Raw genomic sequence first — 27,113 nt, 5'->3', positions numbered from 1 at the left:
GTCTCATTTAAATGTCTTATATCCTTCTTTCATTTCTGTTTAGAGGATCTGTCCAGCTCTGTAAGAAGAGTGTTAAAGTCCCCTGTTATTATGGTATTATCAGATATCATATTCCTCAGACTGAGTAAGGTCTGTTTCAAGAATCTGGGAGCATTTAAATTGGGTACGTAAATATTTAGAATTGAAATGTCTTGTTGTATTTTTCCCTTGACCAATATAAAGTGACCATCTTTGTCTTTTTTGACTTTAGTTGCTTTAAATCCACATGTATCTGAAAATAAGATTGCAACTCCTCTTTTCTTCTGAATTCCATTTGCCTGAAAAATTGTTTTCCAACCCTTGACTCAGAGCTTTGATTTGTCTTTTGAAGCCAGGTGTGTTTCTTGCAGACAGCAAATGGATGGCTTGTGTTTTTTAATCCAGTCAGCCAATCTATGTCTCTTCAGTGGGGAATTGAAGCCATTAACATTTATTGAGATAATTGATAAGTGTGGTAGTATTCTATTCGTCTTGTTTTGTGAGAGTCCATTGCTTAGTTTTATCTTTTGCATCAGTGTGGAGGTTAGGTTCTATCCTTTAATTTCTGAGTTCTTACTTTGCTGCTGATCCATTGTGATGGTCAGTGTGTAGAAGAGGTTGAAGTATTTCCTGTAGAGCTGGTCTTGTTGTGGCGAATTTCCTCAATGTTTGTATATCCGTGAATGATTTGATTTCTCTGTCAATTTTGAAGCTTAGCTTAGCAGGGTACAGAATTCTGGGCTAGAAATTGTTCTGTTTAAGTAGATTAAAGGTAGATGACCATTGTCTTCTTGCTTGGAAAGTTTCATTAGAGAAGTCTGCGGTCACTCTGATGGCTTTGCCCCTGCAGGTCAACTGGCGCTTACTCCTGGCAGCTTGCAGAATCTTTTCTTTTGTCTTGACTTTGGACAGGTTCATCACAATGTGTCTTGGAGAAGCTCGGTTAGAGTTGAGGTGACCTCGGGTCTGGTATCCCTCTGAAAGCAGTGTGTCAGAATCTTTGGTGATATTTGGGAAGTTTTCTTTTATAATATTCTCTAGTATGGCTTCCATTCCTCTGGGGCATTCTTCTTCCCCTTCTGGGATTCCTATAACTCATATGTTGGAACGCTTCATAAAGTGCCATAATTCTGACAGTGAACATTCTGCTTTCTCTCTCTTCTTCTGCCTCTTTTACTATCTGAGTTATCTGAAGACCTTTGTGTTCTACCTCTGAAATTCTTTCTTGTGCATGGTCTAACCTGTTGCTGATACTTTCCATTGCATCTTTAAGTTCCCTAATTGACTGTTTCAGTTCCTTCAGCTCTGCTATATCTTTTCTATATTCTTCATATCGTTCATCTCTTATTTGATTCTGTTTTTGTAGTTCCTTTTGGTTATTTTCCACTTTATTAGCAGTTTCCTTCATTGTTTCCATCATTTCCATCATTGTTTTCATCATGTGTATTCTAAATTCCCTTTCTGTCATTCCTAACATTTCTTTGTTGGTGGAATCCTGTGCGGTAGCTACCTCATGGTCCCTTGGAGGGGTTGTTCTGGACTGGTTGTTCATGTTGCCTGGAGTTTTCTGCTGATTCTTCCTCATGAGTGATTTCTTTTATCTGTTTCCTTGCCCTAATTTTCCTTTCACGTCCTCTTGCTCTTTAAGTTCTCGTGCCCGTGGACTAAGGTTTCGATGAGTCCTTTTGGTACAGGACCAGAAGGATGAGAAGGTTGAAGAGCAAGAAAGGGATGAAAGGAAGGAGGAACGAGCAAAAAGAAAATAGAGAAAGGGGAGGGGGTAGGTAAAAGGAATATTGACAAAAAGAAGAGAGGCACAAAAAGAGAGAGACAGAGCAATATAGGTGTACAGTAGGGTACTTTGACACAACCTTAAAAAAACCCTCCTTCTCGGGGTGCCCAGTTGGGTGGTTCCCTTTAGGTCAGCAGCTCTTTGCTAACCTGATCACCAAGGTACCCCACCTCCACCAAGTAGAGAGGAAAGACAAAAATACTATAAATCAAACCAAAACAAGCAAACAGAAAACTTTACGGGATAAAATTGGGTGAAAAAACAAATAATAGCGGTAGAACACTAGGAATAATGAAGTTCTAGTTATTGAAACAGGCAGCAATGGGAAATTATAATTAAACTAGAAAAATTGAGAAAAAAAATCTGTGTGGAAAAGGTTGAAATTAAAAAACAAAACGTCAAGAACATCAAAATAAACATAGAAGCAACCAACCAAACAAACAAAAAAACAAAAAAAAAAACCCAACATAACCAAAAACAAAACAGTGTATATATGTTGTTGAATATTGTCTGGGCAACACGTGGTCTTCTGGGGTATGAGATGTTTATCACAGTTCTGATACGACTGGAGGCTGCTGAAAACCCCAACGGGTAGACACCCTAAATCTCTCTTCAGCCCTCTTAAAAGGCACTTTGTACTTGTAATCTTGCTGAGCAGAAGCTTTCCCAGGAAAGTGCTTGTGGCTGGAATCACTGCTGAAGTGGCTGTCCACTTACCCAGTGTGTCAAAACCGGTCTCACTCTGCCCCTGAGGGTAGGGCTGTAAGGTGGCTCAGTGCCTGTCCTTAGGCTACTCAGTCGCTAGGTTATCAGCTCCTGCCTGATTCTTGCTCTGCTACCCTGAAGGCGGAGCTTACCGGGGCAGATCACTCACAATGGCTCCCTCTGGCCCACAGCCAAACACCACTAGCTCCGTCTGGCTGTTTGGCTCAGACTGGGGCCCCAGACAACGGCCAATGTTCTCCGCACTCCTGCTCTGGCTCTCCCCCAGGCAGTTCAACTGAGTGCCAAGTCCAAAGACACGAAAACAGTTCACAGGTAAGGCCTTTCTGGTTTGCAGTCTCGCTGCTACTGTACTTCCAGTTGCCAACCGGTTTACACTGATTGAACACATGTGACCACTTGCCTGTTTTCCACTGTTTTAGTCCTCCTTTTGGGGTCCAGAAGTCTCTCGCTGACTCCCTGTATCCTCACAGGGATGATTACAGGCAGATCCCACCAGCCAGAGATGCCTGGAGTCCTATCTCCCCAGACTGACGGTGCCCAGATGGAAGGAAGCTGTTACTCGGCTGCCGTCTTGCTTTCTCCCCTTTCGGGACTTAGTGAAATTTTTTACTGAAAATAGTTTACATTAGCATTTGTTTGATTGGACTAGCCAGTAGTGAATTTCTAAAATTGCATAATATGTGAAAATTAGTAGACTTGATTGGAACTGACTTATAATCATGCTTAGTTGTTTTTTTCCCCCCTTCTTTTTTTTTTCTGTAGAGACAGAGTCTCATTGTACCGTCCCGGGTAGAGTGCCGTGGCGTCACACGGCTCACAGCAACCTCTAACTTTTGGGTCGACGTGATTCTCCCGCCTCAGCCTCCCGAGCAGCTGGGACTATAGGGGCCCGCCACAACACCCCACCATTTTTCTGTTGCAGTTTGGCAGGGGCTGGGCTTGAACCCGCCACCCTTGGCATTTGGGGCCAGTGCTCTACTCACTGAGCCACAGGTGCGCCCTTTCCCCCCTTCTTTTATTCCTGTTTGTTTTTTTTGTACTAGTTAGGACCAAAATGAGAACATTTCTCTATCTGAGAGGAAAAATCTATTGGCTATATCTTTTTGACAGGTTCTTTCCCGAAAGCTCCTTTTAATGTTCAAAAATATTTTTGTTTCTTTTGTTTTATTTGGCATCTACTGTCTGGCTTTCTTATTTTATTTTGCAATTTGGGTGTTAAGAGTGGCCAGGGGTTATTTAATCTAGTGCAGTGGTTCTCAACCTGTGGGTTGCAACCCATAGGAACTGTATTAAAGGATTATGGCATTAGGAAGGTTGAGAACTACTGATCTAGTGCTACTCCTAATTTTATGTACATACGAATCTCCTGGAGATCTTGTTAAAATGCAAACTCTGATTCTATAAGTCTTGGGTGGGGCCCAAGACTCTGCATTTTTAACAAGTTTCTAAGAGATGCCAGTGCTCCCGGTCCAGGGACCATACTTAAATAGCAAGAATGTACTCCATTTTCTCATACTATGGATGAAAATATCAAAGCTGGAGAGATCAGCTGGTTTATTCAATGTTCTGTTTCTAATGGTTGACTTCTGATTTTTAATGTGACAAAAGCTGTATTTCTCAGCATAAGGAAATACTAATATTCATTACAAAAACCAGCAGTGTGCTGAGCTTCTTGGCTCTTGCCTGTAATCCCAGTGCTTTGGGAGGATTGCTTGAGGTCAGGGTTTGTGACCAGCTGTGGCAACATAATGAAACCCTCTCTCTACAAAAATAAAAATAAAAATTAGCTGGGCATGGTGGCAAATGCCTGTCGTCAGTCCAGCTACTTGGGAGGCTGAGGACTGTGAAGAAACAAAGTGACTTCAGCATATCCATATTATGTTCACAGATCGTTTTTGAGGTAGAAGCTTCTTGCTATTATGGGTTAATTCCTGTTTATATTTGTGTAAAGCAGTAGTTCTCAACCTTCCTTATGCCCTTTAGTACAGTTCCTCATGTTGTGGTGACCCCCAACCATAAAGTTATTTTCGTTGCTGTTTCATAACTATAATTTTGCCACTGTTATGAATCGTAATGTAAATATCTTATATGCAGGATGGTCTTAGACGACCCCTGTGAAAGGGTTGTTGGATTCCCAAAGGGGTCGCGACCCACAGGTTGAGAACCGCTGCTTTACACAAATACAAACATGATTTAACCCATGATAGCAAGAAGCTTCTACCTCAAACCCATCTGTGAACAAGTGACTGGAATGAGAGGAGGTGATGTTGAGACAGTTTTGTGTCTCTGGTAGGGCAGTATGGATACTTTTTGTTTTCCTTGCCTTTGAGTCTAGCCTGTTTTTTCTGGTGCCTTAAATTCTTTTGGGATTGTTGTAGGACTGGAGGTGGGTATAAATAAATAATATGTGTGTGGGTGCACATTAGCTGGGCCCAGATTATTTTTCTATTTTTTGTAGAGACTCAGTCTCACTGTGTTTCCCAGGCTGGTCTCAAAATTTCTGACCTTCAGTGATACTCCACCTTAGTCTTCCAAAGTGGTAGGATTAGAGGCATGAGCTATTAAGCCCAGCTAGTTAGTTAATTTTATAAACTTCTAGATAGGAGGGAGATGTTATCAATTAATTCTAATTGTTATGATATTTACCGTATTTTTTTATAGTACGTAAGGGAAATATGACCCATGTAGATTTAGTTACAGTTTTATTTACTATTTTGCTGTTAACTAATCTTTATTTTAATGGAATAGATTACAGGATAAGAACATAATTTTCCATTGTGTACAGTATCTTTTGGATTTCTTGTATGTGCACCATTATTGTTAGTAAATTTTAAGAAACTGTGTCAGTACATTGGAATATTTTAGGTTCTGAATCTGTTTGTATCGTTCTAGTGTTTAGAAAACAAGCTCCAGGACAGATTGAGAGAACCACCTGATTTCAGTTCTTTTTATTTGAGTTCTCTGTTTTGAGTTGTGGTTCACACAGGTAGATAGTGTACCTTCTGATTCAAAAAATTTACATTGATTATACCTATTCATAGAAAAATGAATTAATAGATTACTGCAGTTGTTGCCTGCCTTTGACTGTGTAAATAAGCTTATGAGCTTGGGTTTGTGACCTGGTGATAACCTTTAAGGGAATTACCTATTTTTGTACATTTCATAATTTCTGTGTTCACTTGTCTCTTTCTCCTTTCTTTTAGAAGGGATGACCTCCTCTTTCCTGTTTTATCTGGGGTTTTGTTTTATTGAAGGCCTCCACTCTTCTTTAGAGTAGTGATGATATCTAGCCTTAAGGAAGTACTTACTGTGTGCCTTGGACATGTAGCAACAACTATTGTTTTATTACTATGTGCCAATCACTGTGTCCTTTATGTATTAACTCATTTAATATTTTTTCAATTTTTAAAATTGTGGCAAAGTACCTATGATATAACATTTACCATTTTAACCATTTTGAAATACACAGTTCAGTGACATTGAGTATATTGATATTGTGCAACATTACCACTATCTCCTTCAGAATCCTTTCATCTTGTATAACTGAAATTCTGTAGCTGTTAACACAGTTATCTCCTCTTCCTCCACTTTCCCTAACCCCTAACCCCGCTGCAGGCATCTTCTTTCTTACTCTTTCTCTATGGTTTTGATTCTGTGTACCTCCTTTCAAATCACCCAGTGTTTATCTTTTTGTGACTGGCTTATTCCACTTAGCATAATGTTCTTCAGGTTCATTCATGTTATTGCATCTGTTAGAATTTCCTTCCCTTAAAAGGATAAATAATGTTCGATTGTGTATATGTACCATATTTTACTTATCCAGTCACCCAGCCCTCTATAGATATTTGGGTTGCCTCACTGTTCTATTGTGAGTGTGGTGTCCTGACTGATTTCATCCTCACAACCTTTTTAGGAGGTGAGGACTTTTGGTGAGGATGTCAAGGCCTTGTGTAGACTCACAGAGGGAGAGCTGGCCTGGGGCGCCATGTAGCTCACTCTGCTGGTGCCTTTTGTTTGCTGACAGATACCTTTACTTCTGTTTGCCATATGTTAATGTACAATTAATGGTATGTAATACAGATACCTTTAATTCTAATGTTGACAAATGAACGTATCTTGTCATGTATATTAGTGTTTCAACTATAAATCATTCCAGTTACAAAATAAAGTTGAAACTCCTTAAACTGGATTTTCTAGTTCCTACTTTCTCCCCATATACTTTGTTTTATTATGAGGTGATTATTTGTTGTACTTAATAGATGTTTAATTTGTGGAAAACTTGGAATGATAGAGTGATTTGAATAGGATAGGTTATTTGGAGGAAGGGAGATTTCATGGAAGTGAGGTTTTTTTTTTTTAATCTGCCAAGAATGAATAGAGAGCATGGAAATGAGTTTTGAGTAGGAGTTTGAAGACACATATTTTAAGATAGGATGGTTAGTAGTGTGGGTACATAGGCTTAGGAAGAGACAGATACAAATTTCTGAGCAGTGGAGGATGGCAAAATGAGAAAAGAATAAGGAAGTTACAATTCTGAAGTTAAAGCATGTAATTAGGAGTTGAGTAGCTAAAATCATTTCATGTATTTGATAGGTATTTTGGTTCCAATCTGCATGTTTTTTAGGGTCTAGATAACAAGCACTGTTGAGCCTGGAATTATGGGCTCTGAAACTAGAGTTTTTTTCCTCAAAGCCCATAATCATTGCAGTCTTATTCATTGACAGTTCATGTAAACAAATTAAATTGTTTTTTAATTGTTGAGTGTTTTGGAACAAATTTGTTCTTATTGTACATTTGATTATTTGTATTATGTGTTGTTATTTCTGTGGAATGGGAGGGAGAAATCTAGAAACTGACACGAGGCCCTCTGCTGTGCCAGACCGTGTTACAGTTCCCACTCTTAAATTGACAGGAAGCTTTGCACAAGACTTTCAGTCTTGCTGGTTAAAGGAGCTTTCTTGATACAGAAATATTTATGATTTTGAAGATAATTAAATATCTGCTTATAGAAATAAGTATATATGATAGAGAAGGATTGAGATTTATGATGCTTTATGGTAGGTACCTCTAGGCCTTCAAGATTTACTGGTGATGAATTAACTAAAATTCAAATAAAAGTTGTAGTCTTTTGAAAATCTTGATGAATTTCCCATGGGCATAGTTTACCACGTACTATAGATTACACAGCTTAGATACCTAGAATATAATAAAAAATTTGTGCTATAGATAACATATAACATAATGATGGCTGTGCTTACATAGAAGATATTTAAATGTTGGTGAATTGTCCAAATCTGCAGTGGTGTGCTTCTGGTCTGCTATTTAATACATTATCACCATTCTCAGATGAAAGACTGGTCAGACGAATTTGACAGTTAAATTGATGGGGATGTGAAAAGGCCTTGTAATTTGAAATTAGAAAATACACATGTATGTTGTCTGTTGCTTACTGTTGTGTGCATTTAAGGCAGTGGTTCTCAACCTTCCTAATGCTGGATATATTTTCACTGTTACAAAGGGGTTGTGACCCACAGGTTGAGAACCTCTGATTTAAGGGATCACATAGTAGAAGGAAGCTGTGGTCTTAAAGTGAATTTCAGACTGTAAAGCCTTAATTACATCTGTTTCCGTAACTTTTATTTTTATTTATTTATTTTTTGAGACAGAGACTCACTCTGTCATCCTGGGTAGGGTGCCATGGTTTCAGAGCTCACAGCAAGCTCAACTCTTGGGTTCAGGCCATCTCTTTCCCTGGGCCTCCCAAGTAGCTGGGACTACAGATGCTCGCTACAATGTCCAGCTTGTTTTTCTATTTTTAGTAGAGACAGGGTCTCAATTTTGCTCAGGTTGGTCTTGAGCTCCTGAGCTCAGGAGATCCACCTGCCTTGGTCTCCCGGAGTGATGGGATTATACGTATGAGTCACCATGCCCAGCCTGTTTCCATAACGTTTAAATTGATGTGATATCAGAAGACCAAATTCTGCTGTGCTTATACATTTAATAAAGTCAAAATAAAAATACCTGTAGAATGAGAATTTTTTATAATGGTGAATGAAAATTTTGATAGTTTTTGATAAAAATGTTAGAACTGACTTGAGTTTAGTGATCATTAGCAGTAATAAAAGGTTAAAAAATGGTTAATATGCATGTATTAACTATATACATGTATGTTCTTGTTGATTTGTGAATTTCTGGGAAGATGAAATGAGGTAAAACTGTATTTCTTCTTTAGATGGTTTTTCTTTTCAAGGGATTGAAATGTTAATTTGTGTCAGATAATAGCCACTGGTTTGAAATTAAAGTTCATGTGTAGGATTATATTGTTTCATTATCAAATCTTGATCTTTTTTGCAGAAGTGATACAAACAATGATGTTTTTTTAAACTACCTGAATTCTTTTTCTGAGATTCCTTAAGGTTGTATTTCTGAGGAATTATGTTCTAAATGGTGGCTGGGTCCCCATTTGAGCCTGTTCAGTTATTTAATTTCTAACGTAGCTAAGTTACTTTCTGTGTATACTGTGAAAAATGGTACAATGTACTGTTGCAACACTGTTAATTTAATAAACTATAATTGCAGCATAACTTTATAAAGACTCAATTTTGAATAGTTCTAAACTTTTGGGGAAAATTGATCGGATTTTGTAAGACAAGACAGAAATAGAAGCTATGGAGATGGTGAAGGAAACTCTTTTGACACCAATTCTTCATTTTGTCTTAAATATATTTAAGAAGTCATTATAGGCTATGTGCTGTGGCTCATGCCAGCACTTTGGGAGGTCGAGGTGGGAGGCCTGCTTGAGGCCGGGAGTTTAGAACCAGCCTGGGCAACATTAGCAAGACCCGAGCTTTAGGGTGGTGCATGCTTGTAGTTCCAGCTATTTAGGAGGCTGAGGCAAGAGGATGGCTCAAGCCTAGGGAGGTCAAGGTTGCAGTGAGCTATAATGGTGCCACTGCATTTCAGCAGGTGACAGTGAGACTCTGTTTCTTAAAAGGAAACAAACAGGGTGGTGCCTGTGGCTCAGTGAGTAGGGCACCGGCCTCATATACTGAGGGTGGCGGGTTCAAACCCAGCCCCAGCTGAACTGCAACCAAAAAATAGCCGGGTGTTGTGGCGGGCGCCCGTAGTCCCTGCTGCTTTGGAGGCTGAGGCAGGAGAATCGCTGAAGCCCAAGAGCTAGAGGTTGCTGTGAGTCCTGTGACATCACGGCACTCTACTGAAGGTGGTAAAATGAGACTCTGTCTCAAAAAAAAAAAAATAAATAAATAAATAAAAAAAAAGAAAAGGAAACAAACGAACAAACTTACTACTTTTAGTTTTGCTTGATACAGATGTGTCATTAGCTTTGATTAGAGTTTTGTTAGGTTCATGAGTGGAAGTAAGTAACAGAGGTGAGGAGGAAAGTTTTTCTTTTGCTTCTAAAAAATTGTAAAATTAAAAAAACTGTAAAATATACTTGACATAACCTCTTTCTTTTTTTTTTGTTTAAGTTGAAAGAAAGGGAAAAAAAGAGTTTAAGAGGATGTATATTCCTTTTAAAAGAGATTATCAGATACCAGAGAGAATTTATTGAGCTGTGAGGTAGTGAGAGAAATAGGCAAAGTGTGCATAAGCCCTGGGGGGTGGGGGCGGGCACAGCTGTTCTTGTTTTCAGAGCGTGTGACAGGTGTTGGTGGGTAAGGAGCATGGTCTGACTTACTCCTCTTATTCAGGAAGGTTTATATAATTTATCTGGGAAAGTGATCTAAACCCTGAATTTTCTTTCTAAGAAATTTTATTATACCTGAGTTTGTTTCTGTTTACTTCCACAACTTTGAGAATTAGGTTTCAGGGACTTGCATGCTAGTGCTTCTGGGAATAGAAATGAGAGGAAGTGTAGCTGTATAGAAATGGCAGAGGTTTGTTGTTGAATTCTTATTGAGAGAAAAGATGTACAGGGAAAGTAAATTCTGGGCTTAGCATTGTACACTTGTTTCTGTTGAAGGTTGGGAAATAGCACGTCTCAGCCTGAAATCAGGATGTAAAGAGGTATTATCATGTAACCTTTGTTATTGAGGATGCGCTGGTGACGTAACAGTGGGGTAATAGTGGGGTTATATCGGAGCACTTTTAACCTTCTTGTGTTCCTTGTCTATAGTGGCCAAAAAGCAAAACAAGAATCAGGGTATCTGTCAGCCTTCTTGACTGTAAGCGGTGGAAATGGACTTAAGGTAATTTATGCCAAGGGATATGTTGGAAGGCTCAAGCAAACAAGGTTTGGGAAGTGGAATGGGATCAAGGGAAGCATGTCAAAGAGCAGAGGCAAAGTTAGGGCACAGGAGCACTTTGAGTACTTGAATGTTTCAACTATTCTCCTGCCTCTTTGTCACTCCTTCAAGTTAAAAGTCTTGGACAGGATCTGATTGTCTGGCTTAGATCCAAAGCCTATTTCCAGCCTGCTAGGGATAGGGAGAGAGAAAAATCTAGGCCTTTGGTTTCCATTGTGAAAATGAAATTATCCATATCTAAAACTGAACTCATGTTGTCTGCATTTCTTCTAAACAACAAACAAAATGGTACAGTTGCTCTTTCCTTTTTAAATGCCCATGGTCCAGTGAATATACTCATTTTTTTAAGCCAGAAGCTTGGTGGTCAGCTTTCCTTGACTTCTCCCATTCCCTGTGCCTCATGTCCTGTGAGTAGCATACTGAGTTACTGTCAGTCTGTCTATAAATGTCTTCAGTTTAGCCAGTTACCTTTAAATTATTGTTACCCTTGTCCTCCCATCCACTGTGATTTCCCACTTGGTCTGTTACAGGGGCCTTAGCTACATAATTTCTCATCTACAAATTAGCCTCTACTCCATTAAGGTATATATTATGAAAGGGTTGAACTTTTAAAAATGGACATGAGCTGATGTCATTAGTTTGCTGTCATTGGTGTATGTCCACTTACTTCCTGCCCTCAGTCCAGCCCCTCTTCTATGCTGGGTGGGGTGGGGCTCCATGACTGCACCTCCCAGCCTCCCTTGCCAACTTGGTCCTGTTTGGTCTTGGCACTAGGAGCACTTGCAGGAATTTGGAAGGTGGGAGAAGGGACTTCCCTTGTTTCCAGTTTCTGTAAGGGCACCTCCAGCAGCAGAGGACTTACTGTCTCTCCATTCTCCATCTCCTTTTGGCACTCACAGAGCCAGTGTTTCTGCTCCATCTCAGAGGTACCAGCTTCTGGGTGGGGCATCCTAGGACAATAGAGTGCCACTTGCCTCACCTCCCACCCTGCCAGACTGTGTCCCTATAGCAGTTCAAACACCCTCCATTTGATGTTTTTTTTTTTTTTTTTTAAGAGAATATAAAAATATGGAACGCTTCATGAATTTACCTGTCATCCTTGTGTAGGGGCCATGCTAACTTCTCTGTATTGTTCCAATTTTAGTATATGTGCTGCCGAAGCAAGCACCATTTGATGCCTCTTTATAGGGATTCACACTTGAGCTGTGGGGCACCTCTCCTTTGAGGTCCAGGTACCAACCATGTGGTGTCAGCTCCTTGGAGTTTGGAGCGCTCAGGTCCTCCACTGCTCATGCAGGGCCCTGCAGTGCTCTTCCTTCCAGAATGTGGCTTCTGGTCCCTTCCCTTTTGTTCCCCAGTACTGCAGGGGGTGGTGCTTCCTGAGGCTATTAATCTGTGTTAACTTCAGCTTCTTCTTTTACCTTTTCAGCTTTACAGTAACTGTGTAGTAAGTTTTCCATTTTAAATAATGTGTTTTTGAATTATCCATCATGGTGTCATCCAAGTCCTTTTCTATTTTATAGGGTAAAGTAAAAAATAGTTTTCCTCAATTCTTTTTTTTTTTTTTGAGACAGAGCCTCAAGCTGTCACCCTGGTTAGAGTGCTGTAGCATCACAGCTCACAGCAACCTCCAACTCCTGGGCTTAAGTGATTCTCCTACCTCCACCTCCCAAGTAGCTGGGATTATAGGCACCCGCCACAATGTCTGGCTATTTTTTGGTTGCAGCCGTCATTGTTATTTATCTAGCCCAGGCTGGATTGGGACCTGCCAGCTCAGGCGTATGTGGCTGGCACCTTAGCCACTTGAGCCACAGGCGCTGAGTCAGTTTTCTCAATTCTTATGTTCCTGACTACTTCTCTAGTCTCATGTGGTGCCATTTTCCTGCTTTCTCTTTATGTTTCAGTATTCTGATCCTTTTTTATTTGTCAGAATATTGCCATATTCTGTCTTGTCTGAAGGACACTGAACCTACTAGTCCAGGGGTCCTCAAACTGTGGCCTGTGGGCCACATGAGGCGGTGTGATTATATTTGTTTCTTTACTTCAAAATAAGATATGTGCAGTGTGCATAGGAATTTGTTCATAGTTTTTTTTTTTTAAACTATAGTCTGGCCCTCCCATGGTCTGAGGGACAGTGAACTGGCCCCCTCTGTTTAAAAAGTTTGAGGATGCCTGTGTCTGTGTGCTGCCCCAGCCCTCAGTGTCCCTTTCCCTCCTATGCTACAACTATTTGCTTGGTTAACTCCTGCACATGACTCCGGTAGTGTCATGTAGAGACTGTAGAAATAAACTATTGTCTAGGCTTTAATATCAGTTTTGCTATTTTTTTCAGCTTTATGACCTTGGGCAGGTTACTTATGTGTGCCTCAATTTCCTCTTCTAGAAAATAGAGATAATAATCTCTATTTTATCTTTTGGTAAGGTTGTCAGAAGGAGTAAATGAGGTAGCACATGTAAAGTGCTTTGAACACTGCACTGCACATAGTGCTTGCTCACCAAGTGTAGTCTCTTGTTACCAGTGACACATGCATTTCTCCAGGATGCTTTCCCTGGTGTCCAAATTGTGAGAGATTCTGTCTTTTGTTTTCTCTTGTAACACCTTATACTTTGCTCTTTTCATACTTAGATTATGCTTAGGATTATTTAATGTTTTGTTTTCTTGTTAAGAATGTGAATTATATGAAGTTGAGAAGAGATTCTGTGCTTTTCACTGTTACATTCCCAGCATCTGGCATTGCCTCGTATCCAGCCTGACCCCTGGTTAGCTCGTTCATATTTTAAAATATTTAATATTTTAAAATGAATTGATTTTTAAAGAGAAAAACCATAATGAATTTGATAGGAGTTAGTAAAAATGGATAGAAACGGTAGTGAAATAAATCAATTTAAATAATCAGCTTTTTTGTTTTTATTGCCCACTAAACAGCTCTTGCCTAAGAGGCTGTATTGATGGGAGAGGAGGAATACCTTGTTTTGAAGCTACTATGGTATGAAGAATTAGGCTCAGTATCCTATCTTATTTCATTGCCACTTTGCAAAGGGAAGGTTTCTCTGAGTCTAATTAGACTGTATTTCTGGTCTGGTAGGGTTTTTTGTTTGTTTTGTTTTTGACAGAGTCTTGTTTTGTTGCCCAAGGCTAGAGTGCTGTACCATCAGCCTTAGCTCACAGTAACCTCAAACTCCTGGGCTCAAATGATTCCCCTGCCTCAGCCTCCTTAGTAGGTAGGACTACAGGTGCCTACCACAATGCCAGGCTAGTTTTTCTACTTTCAGTTGGAGGGGGGTCTTGCCCTTGCCGAGGCTGGTCTTGAACTCTTGAACTCAAGCAATCTACCCACCTTGGCCTCCCAGAGTGCTAGGATTACAAGCGTGAGCCACCACATCCAGCCTCTTCTTCTTCTTCTTTGTGGCTTTAACTTTCACTCCCTGCTTTTAAAATAAATTTTTATATATTTCTAAAAATTTTGAAAATATGGAAAAGTGTAATGAGGAAAGCAAATAACACTGATACTTCTGCACAGAGATGATAATTCTTACTATTTCAGTGTGGGCATTGCTGCCTATCTTTATTTACTGTGTGCGCACAGCTTTATCCATCCCCTTGCCCCTATAATTATATTATGCATTCTGATTTTTTAACTTGCTTTTCTTCACTTAATGTATTATAAAGCCCTTTCCATTTTTCCCCCTCCCCCAAGCATGGAAATAAACCTTTCCATATTAGTGAATATTTTTATTGTCATTTAAAAATGGGCCAGGCATGGTAGCTAACTTCTGTAATCCTAGCAGTTTGGGAGCCCTAGGCTGGATGATTGCTTGTGGCCAGGTGTTTGAGACCAGCTTGAGCAAGACATCAACTCTACAAAATGTAGAAAAATTAACTGGATGAGATGGTATGTTTCTGTAGTTCCAGCTACTTGAGAGGCTGTGGCATGAGGATCACTTGCACCCAGGAGTTTGAGGTTACAATGAGATATGATGGTGCCACTGCACTCTAGCCTAGGCGACAGAGTTAGACCCTGTTTAAAAAATAAAACAAACAAAAAAGAAAACTTTGCATAGTATGCTTCTTTACATGGATGTGCAATATTTATTTAACCTATCTGCTGAATGATGGACGTTTCACTTTCTACCTTTTCACTTTTATAAAATATTATGCTGAATTTCCTTGAATGTATAGCCTTGCTTAACAAGTATTTGTTGAGTGCCTTCTGTATATATTCAGGTAGATATGATTTCTGCTTTCATAGGGTATGAGATAAATTCTTAGAAGTGTAATTGATGATCAGATTTGGGCCTTAATTGATGATAAGTTTAAATTATAAGATATTTAAAAAACATTTTGCTCTCAGACTACTGAAGAAATGTGAATTAGGACTCTGAGGTACTATTAGCAAAATCTGTCAGTTTCCTCTTCTTAAATTATGTACTTCCTAACTTTTATAATGTATATTTAGCCGTTTTACTTGATTTTATACCTCATATTTCAATGACTACCCTGAGAGATTGTTTCTAGTCAAGCTGGGAAACCTGCATTTATAGTAGTTTATAAATTAGGCTTTTCTGTAGCTTTAGTATATATACATTAATATAAAAAGGGAACCATTATTTTCTAATTCAGCAAAACTTCTACTGAATTAATTTAATTTAATTTTTTAATGAGAATAGTTATAATACAAATAATTCCGAATGTTAATTTTAGTTGAGATAATTTTCTAATAAGAAATTACATTGCACTAGTGACTCAAATGTACTGCAAGTAGAAAGTTATATGCTAAGTCATTATCTGGCTATAGTATGTGAGATAGTTGGCTTTTTTGAAAAGAATTTGGTTCCTTTCAGAGACTTTGGTGTGGTGTGGGAATATTTCTATTTTTCTTACCCTCCTTTCCTAAATCGCTCACTATGAAATCGCTCACTACTTTTTGTATCACACAAAAAGAGAACATGATTTGTACTGACAAGAATTCAACCCAAAACTTATGGCCCAGAAACTTGTATTCCAAAGCCTGAAAATGTGTATGTGAGGAAGAATCCCTGAATACCAGCTGCTAAATGGTCCCTCTGGTATCTCTGCAGAGGAAGTTGTGTTTCTCATGAGCAGGCCTTCATAGTAAATTTTGTCCTCTAAATCTTTTTCTTCCCTTGCCTTTTAATTCTTCTTATACACGTGGGTACATAAGGCAGTATTTTCTTTTAATTGATATTCTACTTGATTTTAAAAAGAAAGGCCTGGTAAGATACACATGCGTCTATATCAAATAAGTGTATCATTACCCTGGGATTTATTATCTATTCTATTTGAACATTAAATTTAATTCTGAATTTGTGGGCAGCTAGTGAAAAGGGAAATATTTCTGTCACCATCATCATCATCATAATCATCATTATCATTTTTTTCTGAATTCTAACATTTTTTAGTATAAGTCAGCTTTTCTCAAATTTGAATGTAGGACCCTCGTTCTGTCAAGTATTAACAAATATTGGGGTTTAGAAAACAATAGAAGTAAGTTGGGAAACAAACTAAATAAACAGACTTATTTATATTTCCTCATGACTTTAAATAGCCTAAATGTCCTGACTCTTGAGAAAGAAAGACACATTTATCTAACTTACCTTGTCTTGAAATACCCCATTTAGTGAATATCAGACTTTGAAACGCATTTCCCTGATAATTCCCTCCTCTAGGCGGGGGCCCTTTTGAGACAGGTCTGGTTCTGTTGCCTAGGCAGAGTATGATGGCATCATTGGAGCTCACACTCCAACCTCGAACTCCTAGGCTGAAGTGATCCTGCCTCAGCCTCTTGAGTAGCTGAAACTACAGGAGTCCGCCACAATGCTTGGCTAGTTTTTTCTATTAGTAGTAAAGATGGGGTCTCACTCTTGTTCAGGCTGATCTTGAACTCTTGAGCTCAAGGGATTCTCCCACCTTGGCCTCTCAGAGTGTTCGAATTATAGGCACTCAGCCTACTTACCTTCTCTTTGTAATTGCTGTTTTAAATTGATATTTTCAGGGTACATATGATAATTTAATACATTCATATCATTTATAAAGATGAAATCAGTATACTGTGAATATCCATCACCTTAAATATTTATCTTTATGCTAGAAACATTTGAATTATTTATTAAATTTTGCAGTGTACAGTGGTTTACTGTAACGTATAGTCACTCTACTGACGTAGTCTTATTTCCTTTATCAAACAGTGTGTTTGCACCCATTAATCAACTTCTCTGCTCTCTACCCTAGCCGACTACTCCCTCCTCTCCTGGTTTCTGGTGCTCTCCTCTCTGTCATCATGAGATCCACTTTTTAGCTCCCCCATATGAGTGAGAACATGTGAGGTTTGTCTTTCTGTGCTTGGCTTAGTTCACTTAACATAATGGCCATCAGTTCCATCCATGTTGTTGCAAGTGACAGGATTCTTTTTGTAGTTGAATAATACTCTAATGTATATATGCCACACTTTTAAAATCAGTTCATCCATTGGTGGTTATTTAGGTTGATTCTATATTTTGGCTATTGTAGATGGTGCTGGAAATAAACATGCTAGTACAGATATCTGTTTGATATATTTGATTGCTTTTCTTTTGGATAAATGCCCAGTAGTAGAACTGCTGGATCATATGGCAGTTCTATTTTCAGTTTCTTAAGTCCATACTCTTCTCTGTAGTGTCTCTATTAATGTGCATTCCTGCCAACGCTGTGCGCAGGTTCCCCCTTCTCCGCAATCTCACTAGCATCTGTTATTCCTTGTCTTTTTGGTAAAAACCATTAACTGGGGTAAGATGAGCTTTCCTTGTGGTTTTAATTTGCATTTCTCAGTTCAATGATGTTGAGCATTTTTCATATACCTATTGGCTATTTGTATGTCTTCTTTTGAGAAATGTCTATTCAGATCTTTTGTCCATTTTTAAATTGGATTTTTTTTTTTTTTGGCTATTGAATTGAGTTGTTTGATCTCCTCATATAGTCTGGTTATTAATCTTTGTCAGATGGATAGTTTGCATATACTTTCATTCTGTGGGTTGTCTCTAATTGTTTCCTTTTTGCAGAAGCTGTTTACCTTGATATGATCCCATCTGTTGTTCTTTGCTTTGGTTGTCTGTGCTTTTGAGGACTTACCCAAAAAATTTTTCCTGGACCAGTATCTTCAAGCATTTCCCCAATGTTTTCTTCTAATGGTTTCATAGTTTCAGGTCCTAGAAGTAAATCATTAATTGATTTGTTTTATGTATGGTGAGAGATGGGGTCTAGTTTTATTCTTTTACATATAGTTATCCAGTTTTCTTAGCACCATTTATTGAAGAGACCATCCTTTCCTCATTGTATGTTCTTGGTGCCTTGTTGAAGAGTTGTCTGTAAATGCATGGATTTGTATCTGCATTTTCTATTCTGTTCTGGTGGTCTGTGTGTCTTTTTTTATACCAGTCCCATGCTGATTTGGTTAATGTAGCTTTGTAGTGAAATTTTGAAATAGGGCAGTGTGATAACTCCAGCTTTGTTCTTTTTGTTCAGGATTGCTTTGTCTATTTGAGGTCTTTTGCTTTTTATTTAACCTTTTCTTATGTTAATTTTAATTCCTTTTGAGATACCATCCAGGGCAAGGCTTACTTCTGCCAAGAAGCTTAGATTCTGTGTCCTAGGAATTGCTGATTTTGAAAAGCATTTGCAAGAGGGCCTTGGGAACTCAGTCTTCCTGTTGACTGTGAGCTGCTGCTCCAGTATTCGGTCTAGGAGTGTCTCAGATGTACAGTCAGTCCAGACTGAGGCTAATTTTATTTTTCCTAATGAAACTTGAGTCTCCATACTCCACATCTATCAAGGGATACCGTTATTTCAATATGTAGCAAGGTCCTGAGCACTCCATCCCTTCCCTAGGGGCCTTCTGGAACTAATTAGTGTGGCAACGGCAAGTAACAGCTGCTTCACAGTATAGTCCTATCATGTAAGGCCTGTGGTCTTCCTTGCTGGTCTTCTGTTGTTGCCATCCTTCTTTTACCTTAATCAGCTCCGTTTTTCCCCACTTATCCTAAACATGCATCCTTTACTCTTACGAGCATTTGTCTATGGTAAGCCAGTTATCCTGTATTGTACCAGCTTCCATAGATTCTGCTAGCGTGCGTCTCTTCATTTGATGTTTCTGCTGTGCTCTCATCTTAGCTTGATTCAGCTGTCTTTCAGTGGTTGCTGCTCTTTTCTGACCTACCTTATATACCTTGTAAGTAGGAGACTGGATGATTCAGCAGGTGTTGGCTTCTGTTGTCGTTGGTACATCCACAGTATTATTCTTCCACTTTTTGATTTAACATCAAATAAAACTGCCTAACTAAACGATTGTTTCTTTGAGGCCTTTTAACCTTCTACTCCTCCTTTTTGCTGTCAAGTTTCTTTCATTCTTTGAAAATGCTGATACCTGAGTATAATCTCCATTTTCACCCCAGTTCTTTTCTTTACCTGTTTTGTAGTGTAGCCTTCCAAGCTGTAATTTCCTCAGCTTGAATCCATCTGGCCTTTTTATATATATATGTATATGTGGTATGAGGTAGAGTTCCATTCTTCTTGATGATCTGCTGATGGGGAATCAGTAATGGTAACTTGACCATTTGCAGAATGACAGAATATGAAGTGTGTAAGTTTCCCCATATATTGATTCGGTTTAAGAAGATAAGGGCTAATAAAAATTCTTGAGGCTGTGTTTTAAAGTATTTTAGTTTTTAGTCATGAATGAGAACAAAAATTATATCTGAGAGTTTGGTATTTGGGTATATCATGATACTGATTCACAGCCAGGGATTAGCCTTTCTACTAATGGGTATGATAGAAGAGCATTGGGTAGTTGAGATCTGGCCATTTGCAAATCAGTTACTTTTTCACTGTTTTTTTTCTACTTCAGAGCAGAGAGAACAATACTTAATATATAGTTGTTGAGCCAATAAAATGTTATTACATATGTGTGTGCGTTATACACTTTGAAAGACTTGGATTTTAAGATCTAACAGAATTTGGAGAACAATTCTCTCAAGGTTGCTCTTGCACTTCACATTATCTTCATAAAAACTTAAATTTCCCTATACTGTGTTTTCTATAGGAAATGAAACAAAATCATAAACTTGTTATTTGTGGTACTTTAATCTGGATGATACAAAGATAGATTCCAGTGAATATTACTTGACAAAAATGTCTTAAATCTAAGGAAACCAGTTTAACTGTTACTTTTCATGACCCTGTTTTTTATATTACACTGTTAAATACCTTTATAATGTTTTATCTACAGTTACATGATGTTGATTGATGGCACAAATGAAGTTTTTATGATTGATAGAGACAATTCAGTGTTTCATGTTTCAAATCTGGAATTTCCATTTCGTAAAGATCTTCGGATGCATTTATCAAATACACTTCTAGATGGGGTAAGTCCTATATATTTTGTTTTGTTTTAAATTAAATATTCTCAGTTTTCCATGTAAGTTAATATATTGTCTATTTATTTATTTATTTATTTGCATTTTTTTTTTTTTTTTTTTGGCGGGGGGTGGTTTGAACTGGCCACCTCCGGCATATGGGCCCGGTGCCCTATTCCTTTGAGCCACAGGCGCCACCCTGTATTTTTTATTTTTATTATTTATTTATTTTTTAGAGACAGAGTCTCACTTTGTCGCCCTTGGTAGAATGCTGTGGCATCACCGCTCACAGCAACAACCTCCAGCTCTTGTGCTTAGGCAATTCTCTTGCCTCAGCCTCCCAAGTAGCTGGGACTACAGGCACCTGCCATAATGCCTGGCTATTTTTTGTTGCGGTTTGGCCAGGGCTGGGTTTGAACCTGCCACTCTCGGTATATGGGGCTGGTGCCCTACTCAGTGAGCCACAGGCGCTGCCCAGTTAATGTATCTTTTAAATTAGTCAACACATTTAGAATTGAATCTAACTTTTAATACGATGTTAAATTTCATTTATTTCTTACTTGCACTTAGAGTGAATTAAGATCCTTTTAAGGTATCTGCCAACTTAATTTTTGAACATAAACAGGATTTAGAGATGTTTTCTTTAGAGGGTAAAGTTGTTGAACATTTGGGAAACAAGTTAAATGAGTTCCACATTGATCATTGTTGCTGATTATGAGAAAAAGTGAACAAAGTTAAATCTTAATTTATTTTGCTTTCTTTATGATTAAAAAATAATTCTTGGTGGAGAAGATGAATTTTACTGTATCACTTTACTTTTCAGTTGTATTTTAATTATGTGATACTACACATTGTATTTTCCCTTGGTTCCTTAGAACTTAGCTTTAAGTTCTTCCTTAAAGAGAATTGTGCCTTTGAGGGCAACTACCATTACTTTTACATTTGAATTTCTAAAGTTGATAATTTTTTTCCATTTTAGAAGATCTGTATTCAGTAATCTTAAAGTTAACTTGATTAAAAATATTTTAACTTTCTTCCATGCTAATAGCTTCCCCCTCCCCAATTCTAAATATATTGGTTCATTTAAATAAAAATTAAAATAATGTAGAATATTACAGAAAAGTTGGCAAAAACTATTTAAACTCCTAATGTTGGGGTAATTTTTATTGCTATTTTGATGTTTCTATTGCTATTTCATTTCAGACTTTTCTTTTTTTTTGTTTTTTTTGAGACAGAGTCTCAAGCTGATGCCCTCGGTAGAATGCTGTGGCGTCATAGCTCACAGCAGCCTCAAACTCTTGGGCTTAAGTGATTCTCTTTTCTCAGTCTCCCAAGTAGCTGGGACTACAGGCATCCGCCACAATGTCCGGCTATTTTTTTTTTGTTGTTGTTGCAGTTGTCATTGTTGTTTTAGCAGACCTGGGCTGGGTTCAAATCTGCCATTCTCAGTGTATGTGGCCGGCACCCTACCTACTGAGCTAAAGGCTCCACCAATTTCAGACTTTTTTTGGTGCCAGGGTGCTCCATCTGACATCTATCTGTTCTTGAGGGATATAACACATTTATGTTATAAATAGCAACTTGGAGCATAGATTTTTAAATGAGGTTATGTGAAAATCTTTAGGGCAGTTAGATGCCCATTTCAGTACCCAGAAAGATGCTGAATAGTCATGGTACCTCTGTCCTGGTTGAAAATAAGTGCTGTGGTCATAGATGGATAATGACCTAATTTTTCATGAAGAGAATCAAATGTTGTATGTGTTTTATAACTTGTCATTTTTACCACTTAATTCATTTTGGATATCTTTTTCACATAAATGTCCTAATGACATACTATTATATGTATATATATATATAATCACCATAATTTGGGATATCCAAACTATCTTGATTGTGAAAATTGAAGGATTGAAAAATTGCTTGTTAAAAAAATATGACCTCTCCAAACCACCCATTCTAGACCTCGTGACTCGGAATCTCTCAGAGGCCTGGGTATCTGTACAGGTTACCAAGTGATTTTCTTCAGGCATGCTTGATAATTAGTTGTGTGATTTATTTGATCACAATCAACATGTGTATAGTTGACAATATGTGTTGTGTATCTGGGGTTCCATCATTTCCCTTCATTCTAAAGAACTGTTTTTAGGATTTCTTTTTTTTTTTTTAATTATTTAAGTTTTTGAGATATAATTCACACATTGTGAAATCAACCATTTTAAGGTGTTTCATTCAGTGTTCTTTAATATGGACTAAATGTCTTTGGTGGACAATTTGAATTTTATATTTCTAGTCAATTATCATTCCTATTACAGTATATAATAAAGTACTTTTATTAAAGATGATACATACATATATGTGCATGTGCGTATCTATCAATGTCTGTCTCTGCTCTATCCATTACATTAGCCGGTGTGACTGGCAACCCTGAAGTCCCATAGGCCACAGATGTCACAGCCATCTGTGGCAGCTCTGCTAGTTGATCCATAGGAACAGCAGAAACACTGTAGTTTTTGTTGCCTTTCTTTTTACTTAATGTTTATCTTTTTAAAACGTATGATTAATGAAATAGAGGGAAGAAAGACTCTTAAGTGACAGGATTTGTCTGTATAGTGTAGTTGGTAGTAGAAGTAGTATTAGTAGAGTGCCTGTCACGTAAAAGTTGCTTATGCCAAGAGGAGGACAGATAATTGCTTAGAGGCTTAGGAGGAGGCCTTACAGTTAGCCATTTTATGTAATTAGGTAGGGTGGAGAACCATGGGTAAGGAGAGACATTCAAACAGTATTTCAAATAGAAGTAAGTCCTGTGGTAGTTTAGAGGAGAAATAAATCATATATAGTCAGTTGTTTTATGTAGGAGTTGGCATTAGAAATGGAAAGATTTCTTCTATAGAAAGAGATTTTTGTTGGACATGGGCTGAGGGCATTCCAGGTGGGAAATAATGTTTAAGAATTAGATGTTTAACCATCTGCAGATTTAACTTAGCAATACTATTTATTGTCACCCCAAACTTGGATAACTGAGAGCAGCATTAATAGATTCTTGTGAGGTTTTAAAATAGCAATATGATTCATGGTGTCGATTTACTTAGGGTGGAATTATAGTTGCCATATCTGTTTTTTCAGTTAGTTAATTAAAACAGTCCTCTGTAGTTTCCTGTTTCTTCTACATTTTCATTTGCAAATTGTTTTTGTAAAATTCCAAATCCAAGAATAACTCAAACCACCTAATTGTCTGTCAGATGTGAGCATTGAAGCTTCTATTTTGCTCTGCTAAATTATGTTCCTAGACCTATAAAATGTGGAAAATAGGAGTTTAGAAATATGGTATTAATTCTCTTGTAACACTTTAGTGAAATTTAATCTATTTAATATGAAGACTAAGTGAAGAATATAGCAGTTAATCATTTAACATTAATAGCAAGAATCATAGAAAAATCATGTCTTTATTAATTTTTTATAAAAGAATATGCATGCTCATTGTTGAAATTTTAGAAAGTCTGTAAATTTGTAAGGTAGGGAAACTTGAATAATCAAGAGGAGATTACATTGTAACATTTTGATGTATTTCTCTTTAGTCATTTTTTTGCTTATATTTATATAACTTATATAATCGATATGTATATAGTTGACAATATATGTTGTGTATCTGGGGTTCTATCATTTCCCTTCATTCTGAAGAACTGCTTTTAGGATTTCTTTTTTTTTAAATTATTTAATTTTTTGAGATATAATTCACATATTGTGAAATTGACCTTAAATCGATATGTATATAGTTGACAATATGTGTTGTGTATCTGGGGTTCTATCATTTCCCTTCATTCTGAAGAACTGCTTTTAGGATTTCTTTTTTTTTTAAATTATTTAATTTTTTGAGATATAATTCACGTATTGTGAAATTGACCATTGTAAGGTGTTTTATTCAGTGTTCTTTAGTATATTCACAAGGCTATGCAACCATTGCCACTGTCTAATTCCAGAACATTTCACCTAGATGGACAATGGTAATTAAAATCCAATGGGTCTTATGTAGAAGACTTTAAGGAATGGGTTACAGAGATGAGTCTTGAAGGTCCATAAGAGATTACTTTCTCTCATTAAAACCCTTCAGTCATTCTCCATTGCCCAAAGCATAAGGGCCAAACTACTTAACATAATATTCTATAGATCTAGGGTACCTCTCTGTATTCAGTCTCATCTTTTATTGTGATCCTTAACCATAAATTCTACCTTTATTGAACTTGGGGACAGTTTCCCCCAACCCGTCTTTTTTTAATGACTTTGTTATACCATTCGGCCCATCCACCATCCAGCTGGCATCTTTCAGAGTTGAGCTAATGGTCACGTACCTTATTATCAAATGTTCTCTTATTATTCAAGTAGAAATAACCACTCCTTCTACTTAGACATATACCAGCATATCCCAGGGTGGCTCAGATAGTACAGGTATACGCCTGTTGTTTTAGTGTAATTATAATAGCAGTCTTCTTTTCAGTATCTTGATTTGGATGGTAGGCTTAGGGGTTATTCTACTTATGTAGCCATCTGTCATTAAAACTATAACTCTTCATTGAGCCCAACTACTTAAATATTCTCTTTCTGAGACTCTTAAGTGTCTTAAAGCAGGAACTGTATGTTTATTTCTCTAGCACTTAGAACTGTGTCTAATTCTTAGTTTGGGCTCAGGAAATACTGGATGGGCAGGCAGAAGGGTTGGTGACTAGGGACGTGCGATATGGAAAAGTACAGAGGGCAGGAAGGTAAACTTGCAGAGTTTTTTTTTGGTAGGGGCTATAATGAAGGATTCAGCATAGCAACATTTAATCCTAAAGACGATGGAGTAATTTCTGCTAAGTTCTTGTGTGTTATAGAGCTGATGTGCGTTAGTGTAGTTTCCTTCAGGATTCTTGTGCTTGGGGTTTGTTTGTTTTTAATTTTTTTTTTTTTAATCTATGGTTTTACAATTTTCATTAAAAGTGGAAAAAATTTTCTATCCTCTTTTTAATCCTCTTTAAGATCTAATTACTAATGCTCTTTTCACTTTAGAAAAATCTTTTTTCTTTCATATTTCATTTTGGGTAGTTTCTTTTACTGCATCTTCAAGTTTGCTAATCTTTTTTTCTGCTCTGCCTCAACTGCTATTAATCTCAACCACCATGTTTTTTCCTTTTCGATATTGCAGTTTTCATCTTTGGGATTCATTCTGATTTCTTTTTCATGTCTTCCATGCCTCTGCTTAGCTTTTGAACGTTTTTTGCTGCATATGAATACATAACAAGTTGTCTTTAATAGCTCTGTCAGTTTTGGGCCTGTTTCAATTGATTTCCTTTTTTTTTTTTATAAGTTATAATTGTGTGCCTGGCAGTTTTGATTGGATATCAGACTTTTGAATTTTACCTTGTTTTCAGGGCTGATTATTTTTGTATTTCTATAAATGTTCTTTAGCCTTGTCCTGGAATAAAGTTAATTTACTTGGAACTAATTTGTTCCTTTTGGGTCTTGCTTTTAAGATTTATTAGGTGGATTAGTATAATATCTAGTCTGGGGAAAATTTCTGAGATAAAAGTCTTCTCATTATTCACTAACTTGCACATTCAGAGATTTTCCAGTCTGGCTGGTGGGAACAGACATTATTTCCATCCCTGTACTGGATAGCAGGTACTGTTCCCCCTAAGACCTTTGTTTGGGTTGTTCTTAGCTTGGTCTTAGGTAGTCTCCTTACATGCCTATATTGGTACTCTGCTGAATAGTCAAGGGGTCTTTCTGCAGATCTTTGGAGTTCTTTGTCTGGGGGCAGCTCCTCTTTGATACCCTATCCTGAGAATTCTAACTGCCTGGGTCTGTTTCATTTTCTAAACTCAGAGACCACTAGGCTCCACCTCTGATCCCCTTGCCCTTGCCAAAGCCTGGAAACTCCTCAGGCCAACACATGGGACAATTGTAGGGCTCACCTAGTTTGTTTACTGCCCCTCGTAGCTGAATATTTAGTGTCTAAAAAAATCATTGCTTCATGTGTTTTGTCCACATCTTTGCTTATTTCAGGGAGGAGAGTAAATCCACTGCCTGTTATACCATTTTGGTCAGAAATGGAAATTTGTTTTCACTTGCTAACTACTTTTTTTAATTTAAAATTATAATTGTGATTAAAAGCACATAACATAAAATTTATTATCACCATTTTAAAGTGTACGGTTCAGTGATGTTAAGTATATTTACATTATTGATCAGTGGATCTCCACAGCCTTTCCCCTGCCCTCCTGCATTCTACTTTCTGTTTTTGTGTATTTAACAATTTTAGATGCCCCATTTAAGTGGATTTACACAGCATTTGTCTTCCTGTGAGTTGCTTATTTTACTTAGCATAGTGTCCTCAAGGTTCAACCATGTTGTTTCAAGGTTGAATAATATAACCTTGTATGTATGTACGCTATATATCCATTGATGGACATTTAGTTGCTTTTACTTCTTGGCTATTGTGAATAATGCTGCAGTGAAGAAGTGTGTGAATATCTCTTTGAGACTATGCTTTTAGCCCTTGGACATTATACTCTGAAGTGGCATTGCTGGATCATGTTCTGGTTCTGTTTTGAATTTTTTTTTGAGACAGTTGCACTCTGTTAACACAGGCTAGAGAACGATGACATCAGCCTAGTTCACAGCAGCCTCAAACTCCTGGGCTGAAATCGTCCTCCCACTACAACCTCCTGAGTAACTGGACTGCAGGTGCCCACTACAATGTCTGGTTATATTTTTCTATTTTTAGTAAAGATGGGCTCTTACTCTTGATGAGGCTGGTCTCCAACTCCTGAGCCCTAGAGATCCTCCTCCCTCAGCCTTGCAGAGTGCTAGGATTGTAGCATGAGTTGCTGTGCCGGGCCCCTGTTTTGATCTTTTTTTTTTTTTTAAAG

The 27,113-nt window shown here is 37.7% G+C and overlaps 1 protein-coding gene and 1 non-coding gene across 6 annotated transcripts in view; one reads left to right on the top strand and one right to left on the bottom strand.

Annotated features, from left to right (window-relative positions):
- Positions 1–27,113, top strand: part of RNGTT (RNA guanylyltransferase and 5'-phosphatase) — a 425,603-nt gene that overhangs the window by 146,414 nt on the left and 252,076 nt on the right. For all 5 annotated transcript variants that reach the window (XM_053591687.1, XM_053591688.1, XM_053591692.1 and 2 more), the window contains one exon: positions 20,082–20,217. In XM_053591687.1, coding sequence (XP_053447662.1) covers positions 20,082–20,217 — 136 coding nt within the window. The remainder of the gene's footprint in view (positions 1–20,081; positions 20,218–27,113) is intronic.
- LOC128586915 (U6 spliceosomal RNA) lies at positions 11,866–11,971 on the bottom strand. Its single transcript, XR_008380372.1, has one exon. It is a non-coding gene; the product is annotated as a U6 spliceosomal RNA (small nuclear RNA).

The sequence above is a fragment of the Nycticebus coucang genome, chromosome 5 (assembly GCF_027406575.1).
Source record: "Nycticebus coucang isolate mNycCou1 chromosome 5, mNycCou1.pri, whole genome shotgun sequence".
NCBI classification, from domain to species: domain Eukaryota; kingdom Metazoa; phylum Chordata; class Mammalia; order Primates; family Lorisidae; genus Nycticebus; species Nycticebus coucang.
The sequence above is the reverse complement of the archived record's forward strand: the minus strand, read 5'-3'. Positions and strand labels throughout refer to the sequence as shown.